The sequence below is a fragment of the Ostrea edulis genome, chromosome 3 (assembly GCF_947568905.1).
Source record: "Ostrea edulis chromosome 3, xbOstEdul1.1, whole genome shotgun sequence".
Classification (NCBI taxonomy): domain Eukaryota; kingdom Metazoa; phylum Mollusca; class Bivalvia; order Ostreida; family Ostreidae; genus Ostrea; species Ostrea edulis.
Window position 1 is genome coordinate 13,916,706 of NC_079166.1, and position 12,500 is coordinate 13,929,205.

At 35.7% G+C, this 12,500-nt stretch overlaps 2 protein-coding genes across 6 annotated transcripts in view; both read left to right on the forward strand.

Moving 5' to 3' along the window:
- Nucleotides 1-12,500, forward strand: part of LOC125674819 (uncharacterized) — a 23,929-nt gene that overhangs the window by 4,845 nt on the left and 6,584 nt on the right. The window contains exons 3-7 of one of the 5 annotated variants that reach the window (XR_007370269.2): nucleotides 464-618; nucleotides 2,982-3,254; nucleotides 8,698-8,802; nucleotides 8,892-8,927; nucleotides 9,149-9,439. Coding sequence is in view for 4 of the 5 variants with exons in the window: in XM_048912120.2 (XP_048768077.2) it covers nucleotides 464-618; nucleotides 2,982-3,254; nucleotides 8,698-8,802; nucleotides 8,892-8,927 (569 nt within the window). In the remaining variant the exon portion in view is untranslated. The remainder of the gene's footprint in view (nucleotides 1-463; nucleotides 619-2,981; nucleotides 3,255-8,697; nucleotides 8,803-8,891; nucleotides 8,928-9,148; nucleotides 9,440-12,500) is intronic. The other 4 variants (XM_048912121.2, XM_048912120.2, XM_056160144.1 and 1 more) reach the window with 4 other exon arrangements.
- The window catches only part of LOC125674828 (uncharacterized), a 4,370-nt gene continuing 2,216 nt past the window's right edge, over nucleotides 10,347-12,500 (forward strand). The window contains exons 1-2 of the mRNA XM_048912143.2: nucleotides 10,347-12,074; nucleotides 12,421-12,500. The exon at nucleotides 12,421-12,500 is cut by the window's right edge and continues 2,216 nt beyond it. The gene's annotated coding sequence lies outside the window, so the exon portion shown is untranslated. The remainder of the gene's footprint in view (nucleotides 12,075-12,420) is intronic.

Below are 12,500 nucleotides of genomic sequence, written 5' to 3' on the forward strand. Positions count from 1 at the left end.
ACTTACTTTTATTTTATTTTTTACATTGGTCATAACTTCTAAATGGTAAATATTAGAGCTTTCATTTTATACATGATCATTTCTTTTGACAAGATCTTTCTACTGGTACCAAGATATTTGCCCATGTGACCTTGGCCATCTTTGGAATTGACCATTATCGGGGGCATATGTGTTTCACAAACACATATTGTTTTTCTCTAAAATGAAAATGTTTAAACATAAGATATTGCGGTGTAGCTTTATCCTAATCTGATACCAATCTTCCATCAATTTGCCTTGTAAGATCCATTTATTTTTTTTTGCAACTTACAATGTGGCTGACAACAGTCAGCTCTTATGGACTGAAAATGATTTATCTAAAAACAATTTACAAATGTATTCATACTTAAGATTGTACCAAACTTATTACTCTTTCATTAATTCAGATTTCTTATTTGCAAACTAAACGTTTTATATCTTACAGCAGAAATGGCTTTAAATGCAAATAATGGAGCGTTTCTTTGTCAAAAGTTTGCTTCAAAAGCAAACTTTTGGGAGCATGGTTTTGCCTACCGGTTTCCGCCCCTGGAGGAGCATGAAAAAGAGAAATTCGCTTCCTTTGATCTCGATCCTATAGAGGTGATGATAAATGGGCAGCATTTTATTCAGTGTTCTAAAGAATCTGATACAGTCTTTACCCAGAGTTGGCATTCCTAGCTCTCACACACACCTCTGTCAACGTCTCGAGGGTTTTACAAGATTCTTGTAAAATAGCACGTATGCTCAAATAAAGTATGGTTTCAACTTCAGTTACAAAAATATACGTAAATAAATAAATACTGAGCAGATGGCAAGTCTTTTGTGACACAAGAAGCATTGATTTGGGTTAATGAAACACGGATATTGGGCACAGGCACCTGAAGTGTGGATAGCTTGTACCCCCCCCCCCCTAATGAAATTGTTTTATACAGAACCATATATTTATCCAAAATATATTAATTCCCCCACTGATCACCCTCATAAGTCGTTCTGAATAGTCAGTTTGTGCCTTCTGGAAGCTTTTGAGATGACCATTTGTAAGACATAATATCTGATCGGTGGGAAAAACATATATTGAATAAATGTTTGGTGCTGTATAAATAATTTCATTCTATAGGGGGAGGGGGTAATGTACACAAAATATATACAAGTTACCCACACTTCAGGTGCCTGTGATATCGGGTTGTTCAGGTGCCTGTGATATTGAGTTGTTCTGTTGCACCAGGCCTATACATAGGTACATGAAGAATGCCGCGTAGTAATGGGGGGGAAATATGAATAGTTGCTTGTCCTACATTTGTAACCGTTCTTGAATATGAATTTCACAAGATGGTTGTAGGGTAGTGAGTTCATTTATTTCATCAATCATATGGAGTAAAACATATACGAGATGAGATGACATGAGATGTGATGACCCTAAAACAATGACAATATATAAACATACAAACAACACAAAGACAATACTAAGACAACATATTTCAACAATAACAAATACACAGAACATTCAATTAATAGAAATTAATGTTTAGGCCATTAATTTATAGTTTACATTATTTCTGTGATTAAAATATAGTAATTAGATTAGGTCAATTATATATGTACATTACATACCGGTTTATGGAACCGAGTTAGCCCCTTATACAGTGTTGGCTCAAAACTGGTCTTTATATATACTGACCTATTAAAACAACAATTATAACAATATTCACAAACCCTTCTTATTTAAGGATGCATGAATTAAAATAAAAACTTACAATAGCTGAATAGATATTCATAACATTTAGCAGCTTCCATTCTTCTCTTTCATACAAGTTTGGCAATTTATTTAAAATATAACTTTTCTCATTCATTAATTACTTATATAGAATTAAATAAGTGATTTTATAGATTTTAAATAGCTTATTTTACTTACAGGTAAAGGTGTTGTATAGAACAATCCAAGTACTTTTAGATTTATGAAATGTAGTAGTCACACCTATGTAAGACAAACTATTCTTCTACTGGTCTAGCAACTCACTAACTACTCACTTTGAAAAAGAATACCTGAAAGCACCCTGAAATTCCCGCCAGGGTCTACCATTGGCCAAAACACAAATAACCAGCCAATAGAAATTTAAACCCAGTACATTACCTATTAAAATGTACATACTCTCACCTAGGCTATTCAATACCTGAGACCTGGACTTAACCATTATAAGAAATAGGGGTGTTTAGCTTTATTTAAACACACATGCACACAAAAACTGTAGTTAGTAGCGCTGCGCATGAATGAATGCAAGCATGAATGAATGAATGAGAATCTGAATTAAATCAAAGTATAATGTAAAATAATAAAACAGAAGTCCAACTATCACACATTTTCCCGATATTTTATAAAGTAGTTCTTATTCTTATACATTTTAGTTTTATTAGTCGTAAAAAAGTGGATTTACATGTGGAATAACATTGCTTATTATGAGACTGTTGACAGAGGCACATGTATATGTGAGTGTAAGGAACGATAACTGGGTAGAGATTGGGTTTGATACCAGTCTAATATGAACATCACATATTTTCAAATCTTGTTTGATATGACTACTACAAGAATCAAACAACTCGTACCAATTTATTTTCTTATATGGGCATGATGTCCAAATCAATAATTTTTTCCAAAGAAACCCGACTCTTTCATAATGGAACTGATGTGTCAATGTGAAAATCGGTGAATAAAGCGAATAAAACACAAATATAAATGTCTATCTTCGAGAATTCTACCTGTTCTATCTTCGAGAATTCTACCAGTCCATCGTGTTTGAAAACTAATGTTTTTCTACTTAAAGAAGAATAAGATGAATTTTACTTATTATGCAAAGTTTTTTCATACTTTACATATCCGAAGTTGTAATCCATAGTCTGTTACAGTCCACTTTCTTCATTAAATGCCAGTGTTAACGCATTTAAGGTGTAATTTCTCTCTGTTTCAGTGTGCCAAACATTACGATTTCCTTATAAAGGATTTGAATGACGGTGTTCTTATTCGGAAATATCCATTATTTGTTTCTAAATGGCGCTTTCTATTGGTGTGTGTGATGTTTCTGACAACCACGTGCTTCTTTGCTGGATTGGGTTTCATCGCTCTCAGCACGGGCGGTAACCTCGGATTCACTGTCTTCGTAATAATAACCATTGTCGGCGTCGTTGTTGTCATTTTGATCTGCCCGTGTTCCCTTTGCTGTTTGTATATCTGTCGACGAAGCGTAAGTATTAATCATTTATCTTCTCTATAGACCAGTTATTGAGTAATATCATTAGGAATGAAATTGTTTAATAAACTGAGAAATATAGTAAATCTAAAGGCGCAGATTTATTCTCGACAAAATGAAAAATAATGAAAATGAATAAACATATACAAAACATAGAAAATTGAAATATGATAATCTATGTATTTGTTTGGGTTTAGATTGATCTGTCATAAGATAATGCAATACTGTTTTTCTCAAAGTGCATCGTGTCGCAAAGGGACCCTACATTACCACGGGAATACGCAAAAGCATCATGTTTTCTGAATAAGAATTACTATACAATTCATTTTGCTTTGAACGTCCATTAAGAGTCTTTCGAGAGATACAAACATGATTTTTTCTGTTATAATGAAAATTTCAGTTTGATCCGTTATGCGTGCTCATTGTCGAAAATATGTCTGCAATGATAAAAACTCTCATGTGCTGAAATCCCCACACTGATTTACCATCATTGTATTATATCAACAAATATGTACATCCCGAAAATCCGAGAGCCCACGTACTTTTAGGAGGATCCCCGTAAGTAAAACAGAAGTTGTCTTTTCTTGTCACATTTTTAAAGAAGGGAGGCGTCCTGGGATAAATATACCATACATATTGAGGCCATTTAATTCTGGTTGTCTACATTGTGCTTCTGAGATCCTTGCACCAAACGAGCTTAATTTCTCCGAGCCAAGTTTGTAATCCTTTGCAAATAGCGGGTAGAGCGTAGAAGTAGCGCTCTTGCTTCTCACCGCTGCCACCCGAGTTCGATCCCAGTGATTGGCAATGGCTGTATGTGAGAGGGTATGGCGGTCGCCCGTTCGGACACGTGGGTTTCCTCCGAGTACTCCGGTTTCCTCCCACATAAATGACCCTTTAGCGCCAACATCCGTGCATCAAAGGACTGCGTTGGAAATGAGCTTTCGAGCTTTCATATATGTTTTCATGTATGTTTGTATATACCGAATAAACATTTATTTATTCAGTATGCTACAATATATCATACTTTAATATCATTGATCAGGGCTTGAAACTAACTTTTTATGTCACCAGTCCAGCCGGACTGATAGGGTATCAAATTAACCAGTCCGCAGAAAAGGTTACCATTCCGGATTTTTCAAGCATATTTTTGGGGTTATTTGAATAAATTAAGAACGATTGTATATAATGATTCAGAGAGTGACCAATTTTATTGATGTTCAATCATTTACTGATACATCATTTGTTTAACAGAATAATAATATGGATCTTCTTCATCATCATAGTCGGGGTCTACTGCTATGTAGTTTGGTCTTCGTTGTCTCAAAGATTCGGAATTCCATAGATGAATTGCTGGTAGTGGGTCAAATACCCTGACTGATGGAGTATTGAAATGAATGGTCAAAAGGTCATTCAACACAAAGCTGCGCAGTGAACACCTCCAGTCAGTCTTTGTCATTTTCATTTCACTGAAGCCTCGTTCCGCATCAGCTGATGAAGCAGGAAGGGTGAGCAGCAAATCCACCAAGGCTAAGATGTTGGTGTGGCCTTTCTTATATTTTCTGTGTACATCAATCCAGATAAGATCCTCAATGACACACCCACTAGATAATGATATGAGATAAAACAAGCATCGGATAAACAATTTTAATTAAAGTTTGACAATAATTGTAGAAAATAATCAATAATTTATAGGGCTACCTGTTGTAAATATTGCTCTTAAGGAGGGTCCATTCCATAGGCACTTCTTCTGGATTAAACCCAGCTTCTGAAAGAACTCCACCAAAGTGAGCCAGCACTACTTCCAATTTTTCTTCACCAAAACCTTTTTGAAAACAAGATTTGCACCAATTATTCAGTATGAAACCAAGTTTTCTATAAATAATTTCATCTTACTTTACTCATGTACTGCATTTCAGCAGAGCTAAGCTACCATCATTTGTAATAGGCCATTGGGTAAAATCTGCAATCTTGGTAGCTTTTAGAAGATCACTCTGTTCTGTATCAAATCGTTTGATAAGGCATTTCTTCAACATTTCAATGACAGTTTTTCGAACATCTGTGGAATCTGTAACCCTTCTCTGCTTTTACTCCAACACAAACCCATGGAATTCCTTCGGACTTGTTTCTCCAACATTCTCTAAGAACTTCTTAAGTCTGGGACCATCCCTGCAAACTTTGGCAGGGATGAGGCATGTGTTTATACTAGGATTTCGTGTCAAGTGACATCTCCGTTCAAGTAATCATGGTTTTAATCCAAAAGGAAAATTACATCGTTTAAAATCTATCAGTGAAATATGTCATTTATCATGCACAAATTAATAAAAGAAATACCTGTTTTCAAATTGCTCCAATACAGAGCAAGTAGTCATTACCCTCTGATACACCTCACACACAGTAACTTGCTCCTCTTGTAATAATAGAGACAACTTGGACAGGACCTCTATCACGTCAGTGATGAAGTGAGCAAAATGCTGCAAGTTGTAGTCAAGTAACATCTTCAGAAGACCACCTGCTTTTCCTACTGCTTCATTTTTCCTTGCAGTAGTTTGTGTTGTGTTTGTGAGCTTTAAATTTAAATTTAGCATCATTATGAAACATCATAAAAAATAAATAATTAATTCAATAAATAAAATAATGACAAAATTGTTTCTATTCAATTATATGCAAGGTTTTATAGATTAAAAAATAATACATAACTGTTTGTAAGTGACTGACTATGGCAGGATAAACATTCCAAAGGTTGTTAAGGGCCCGGAGCCAATGGGGCAACCACCTCGTCCCTCCTATTCTTGTAGGAATTATCTGATTAGTCTGCAGAATATCACATGATCTTTTCAAGTCTGCTCTATTCAAAGGACTATTTCTGTAGAAGTAATAGAGACCTGACAAGAGTTCTTCAACTTTTACATGAATGGGATACTTTGATAGTGCTTCTTTGTATGCCAACTCCAACCGATGAGCATGACAGTGTATTCCAATAAGAGCTGGCTGCTGGGTAGTAAGTTTGGCAACAACACCATTTTTCTTTCCTGGACAAAATAAACCAAACGTTAATTTATGTCACTGCCATTCAATTAGCAATGGGAAGTACACTGCATATAACAAAATAATATAAGTAAATTGTTGCCTGGTAAACAAGTTATAGTAGATCTTACCTGTATTAACGGAAGCACCATCTGACCCAAATCCAACCAGTTTTTTGAGTAATCAGATAAACCCAGTAACTCTAAAACTTTGTTTATGGCTCCGAGTATACCATCAGCATCTGCCTTTTCTACAGTTGTTATGCCTAAGTAAAATAAAATTACTATTAAGTTATGTAAATACAAAAATCGAATGTGATTATTATCTCATGAAAAGTAATGTAAATCAATTGACAGTTTACCTGCAAACCATGTCTTGATGAATCCTGAGACGCTCGTCCGAATATATACTATTTCCTGCTCTTTAAAGGGCTTGTCATTTGCCCCGTCAGTTATGATAGATAAAAAGGGTGCCTTCTGTAGGTAGGCGCCAATTTTGGATCTGGAATGTTTGGCGATGAACTCTGAAAATATCTGGGCTTGTTTGTCATTCCTGTAGGTCTTGCCTACATCCAGTCCTTTTTATTCGTCTAACTCAAGCATCCATTCAAAATCAGTGAACGGGCGTCTCATTTTCACGAGGGCATGGACGTTTCGGAATAAAATAGTTAAGCGGTTCACCACAGATTCGTTCATTTTCTCCACTATCTTTTGAGCCTGAGATGATCCAGCTTTGTTTCTCTCCTTATCTGTTTGCACACTAAGTTTGTGCAATGTACAAGATTCGTGGTATTTCACAGCTTCTAAACGAAAGTTGTCGCACCCTACCACAAAAGAACTGTTTTTGTCCGAATCGGTATGCGAATATTTTCTGCAAAGGACGCAGAACATGGCTTCATTTTCATATGATAACCAGCCCCTGCCCTCCTTCCAGTGTGGCTGAAAGGAACGGGTGCGTTTCTTTTCATACTCTCGATCTCTATCTTTTTTTTCACTTGAAGTTTTTCTTTTTTCCGTTTTCTCACTGCTTACAAACTCCCACAACGTGCGTTGTGACGCCATTTTAAATTCGGCGTACTCGATACACCTCGGCCGATTACATCTAACTTTGATGTAGGGTATCGTATTCGGCCAAGGCTAGCCGAATGCGCTCAACGAGATTCTAATTCGATATACCTCGGATAAGATCATTAAATGGTATGTGGAATCTATATTTAGTTTGCGGGACCCCCTGATATCTACCGAGGAGTCTCAGACGTGCATCTAAAATTAAAAAGTGGGTTTTCCCAAATGAAGTTAAAAATATATTACCAGTCCGGTCGGACTGATCGGGACAAATATCAGTCAGTCCGCCAGGAAATCAACCAGTCACAGACTGACGGACTTACGTTAATTTCGAGCCCTGTTGATTTCATTTGGTCGGAACTAACCTCACATGACTCGACTCTAAAGCAATACTGAATTATGAAAACTGTAAGAAGTGCAGGGTTTGAAATAATTCTGGACATAAACGTGTTTTAATATCAGACCGAATATCCTTTTTTTCTAATCGAAAACTGGAGCGAAAGTGAAACGAATAGGCAGCAATGTTAAGGAGGTACTCTACATCGTCATACATCGTCATAATGACTGACTTCATTTTTAAAACATGGATGACAATATGAATAGCAGCAATATTCGTCTCATTTAAAAACATTATCGTCTAGCTGAGTAGCTCAGTAGGTTAACACGTCGACTGGTATAAAAGAGAAAACAAAAAACAAAAAAAAAAAACAAAAACACGTCGACTGGTAAACTGTAGGTCGCGTGTTCGAGTCCAGCAGGGGTTATAATTTTTTCTCAGATTGCTTTCAACTAAAACTGTATTATTTTTTTTACTAAATAAATTAAATTAGGTAGTTTTAAATTTCAAAATATTGTTGTGCATATCCTCCGCTTTTCATCCATATCAAATTTCTCTGGTGTAGCAGTCCTCCTTGAATAAAATTAAGGATTACACTTGAAAGCGGAGGTGGCTGATTTCAATTTACATTTTTGATTGTTACTTCATGCAACAATCGAACAAATTATTTCCAACATGCATTCGTTTGATGTTTAGAGAAAATAATTCCCCATCTGGTGAAGACTTACGTCAATATGTGTATGTAATCTCTCTCTCTCTCTCTCTCTCTCTCTCTCTCTCTCTCTCTCTCTCTCTCTTAGAGAGAATGTATGTACATGTAAGTGTGTATGTATGTATGACGAAATATTTCTCAACATACTGTAATTGTTATATCAATATTGTTTACATCCACTGGCTTTAATATTTAACTAATAATATTTATCTATTTTACAGCTTTGATAATTAATTAATAATATCTGTCTATTTTACAGCTTTGATAATTAATTAATAATATCTATCTATTTTACAGCTTTCCTCATCAATTCACCCCGTGCTACTCCGTCTCAACGTAGAGTTCTATACGACGAGTAAATGCTTGATTTTCTTTGATAACAGTTCTGTTTCCAAACCCTCTGTATCCTTTTAGACTATCAGAAATGTATGAAATTGTATATAAGTAGAAAGTGATGTTAAGTTTTTAAATTTCTTAACGATGTTCATCAGCTCAACATCTTTAAGTATGATGCCTCAGAGTGTCGGGTAAGTGAATATACAGTCATATTGTCAAACGTAATACGTGTATGTAGCAATATTTACATTTATTGAATCTTTTTCTCCTACTATGCTCCCTTCAAAAAAAGAGGAGCATATTGCTTTGCACCTGTCGGCCGGTCGGTTGGTCGGTCGGTCGGTAGACCACACGTTGTCCGCTCAATATCTTAAGAACCATTCACTTGATCGTAATGATATTTCATATGTAGGTTGGTTATGAGTAGAAGAGGACCCCTATTGATTTTCAGGTCAAAAGGTCAAAGACCAAGGATCAATCCACTCTAAACAGAGGAAGGCACTGTCCGCTCAGTATCTTGTGAACTCTTTCATTGACATCAAACTTGGTACACTGACCAGTACATCCTAAGAAGTAGATGACCACCCCTATTGATTAAGAGGACACATGTTAAAGTTCAGGGGTCAAACTGGACATAGGAAGACACTGTCCACTCAACATCTTGAGCACCCTTTGCTTGACAGACATCAAACTAATTACAATGGTACATTCTAAGGTTTAGATGACCGCTATTAATTTTGAGATTACATGGTCAAAGGTCAAGAGTCAAATCGGATATAAGGATATAGTGGCCGCTCAATGTCTAGAGAACGCTTTCCTTGACAGAAAGCAAACTTGGTACACTAGTACATATTTAGAAGAAGATGACCCCTATTGGTTTTGAGGTCACATGGTGAAAGGTCAAGGCTCAAACTGGACATAGAAATAAACTGTCCACACAATATCTGGAGAACCCTTTGCTTCACAGACATTAAACTTGGTACACTGGTACATCTTAAGAAGAAGATGACCCGTATTGATTTTGAGGTCACCTGGTAAAAGGGCAAGGGTCAAACTGGACATAGAAATATACTTTCCGCTCAGTATCTTATGAACCCTTTGCTTGACAGATATCAAACTTGGTACACTGGTACATAGTAATATATTGTCCCCTATATTTTAAGAATCATATGCTTTATTGACACCAAACTTGGTACACTGGTACAGCATAATGAGTGGATGATCCATATTGATTTTTAGGTCACATTGTCAATCCACTCTTGACATAGGAAGATATTGTCCACTCAATATTTTGAAATGGTTTGGCACTACAATCAATTAAATGATGCATGTGTATAACCGTTTTCAGTTTTGCACCATGGGGTGATGGGGGCATACATGTTTCACAAACATTTTTTGTATTTCTATTGAAATTGACATTGCTTTCATCTGCGATGATCAATAATGAATGCATGTTTGTTGCAAACTAGTTCGATCCGGTTTTTAGGTCACCTGGATAAACTCGGGTGACCTATTGCAATTGGTTGTCGTGCGTTAACAATTGAAATTATTTACTTCTTCTTGATAACTCCTATTCCAATTCTTTTCAGATCTGGAATGAAGCGTCTTTGGGACAGGGGGGGGGGGGGGGTATGAATTGTAAATTTCAAGACTCCTGCACCCCTGGGGCCTTAAGGGTCTAGTAAATATTGGCCAATTTTCAAAGAACCTTCTTCTTTACACTTGCATACCTTTAAGGAAAACTAAATACAAAGAGATATAAAGCGGGAATTAAGGCATCTACCAAATTGTAACTTTCAGGATCCCTGGGTAGAGGTTCGGACTCCAGGGTGGGGCCAAACTTGGTATTTATAGTGTATATGTGCAAAACATATATATCTGTTTTGATACTTAATAGAAACTAAATGGATATTTAGGAGGACATGTAGGTAGTCATTTACCAGAATTGTGAAGTTCATGATCCTAGAGGTAAGGGTTTGATTTCAGGGTGGTGCCAAAATTATTATGATAATTTGAAGTACTTCAGCTAAATACATATTAAATTTAGGAATAGCAGAAAAGGATGTACAGAGAAATGGTGAATTCGCAACAAGGGTTTTGACTCTAGGATGGGTCCTAATTAGTCACATCGTTTTAAGTTAATGCATACATTATATGTAAAGCCTTTCATAAGTGTATGCACTTGTTAGGTGATCGAAGTTTTAAGAATACACTTTGTTTTACACTGTTGCTGAATATTAGAATTTAGTTTAGATATTCTGAACAGGAAACTTTTTCTAGATTTCATAGCCATTTGGACTAGTGATTCTTTGAAATAGTACTCAGGTGACCAATAAGCCCTGTGGGCCTATTCTTCAGTACCACCTGTCTGTGTAATCATTACCAAAAATGGATGTCATCAAGGTCAAAGCCCGCATTGATTGTTCCGTTTGGAGTAACGTAGGGGGTCAACCAAACATGTATATTTTAGTACATTGTATTGTAATCTAGTTTATATCTTAAAACATTGCATAAAAATATAAATATATCATCATGGTTGTGTCATCGGGTTATGAAGGTAGCAATCGTTGCAGAAAAAAATTACGTAACCCGCTTACGCGGGATATGACTTTTCCCTGCAATTATCGACCGGAGGTGTGAAAAACACAAGTGGCCTCTATAATTTCTATTGTTTATTTGTGCTGTCAAGGGTGTTAAGTGACACTTGGCTAATCCAAGTGACCCTTCCAAATTGTGTACAAAATGTAAAAAACAGTTAGGAACATATTGAATGAACAGAGTATACCAAACGCCATATTGTTACACCATCGTATGGATATAAGCGGTAGTTAATACAAATTAATTTTTTGGGTTTCCATAAACTTAAAATTCCTTATAAAGTTTCAAATTACAATTTCATAGTTACTACTGTACCTTTCAAAAACATCAAAACAAATTTGTTAATGATATCAGCGATGAATGTAAACATAGTTTTTATAGGTGTAATATGCCTCTGTTTTCTTTATGTATCCTGTTACATTGATAGACATGTATAGATTTTCAGTTTGAAATTAGATGATGTCATCGAGAATATTTCTTGTTATTCATAATTACCTGTAGGTACAAGCGGACTTATTTATGTGTTGTGTAACACGAATATTTTTACGTACGAATTACTCAGAAGTAGAACTTTTCATGAGTTACTGCCCTTGTCTTAAACTCTCCAGTTAGTACAATCAGATTTGTCAGTCGATATAGATGCTCAGAGACAGAAGTCTCCACGCGCACCACGTACGGCAAAGATGCCACCACACCTTGTACTGCGCACAACCCTTTATCGTATCCTGTAGTCCCACAGTGTAAGTTTTTATTATATTTTCATTTATTTATGACATGCAGTATGGATGTAAGTGTAGGTAAACAATGTACCTGTTTGGCGGGAAATAGTTCGTGCATAGTCAACTGTTGTTTATGAGATATATGTAGTAAAAGTAATCATTTCCTTTTATACGATATTACTTTATAGTCATACTAGTATTTTTATTTTTTGAATACTGCATAATTAATTGGTATAATGTGAAGTTAATTGTTTATACAAATTTTCATATTCTTAAAATACTCATTATTTGTCAATCGTGAGTGCATACCTTTATTGTAAGTTATTCTGAATTCCTTTATGTAATTATGTATTTATTTTTGTTACAGCTTTTTATTAATTGAATAAACTGACGTACAGAAACCTAGCCTTTCGTGTCAGTACAGTAAAAAGACTATGGAAGCGTCTA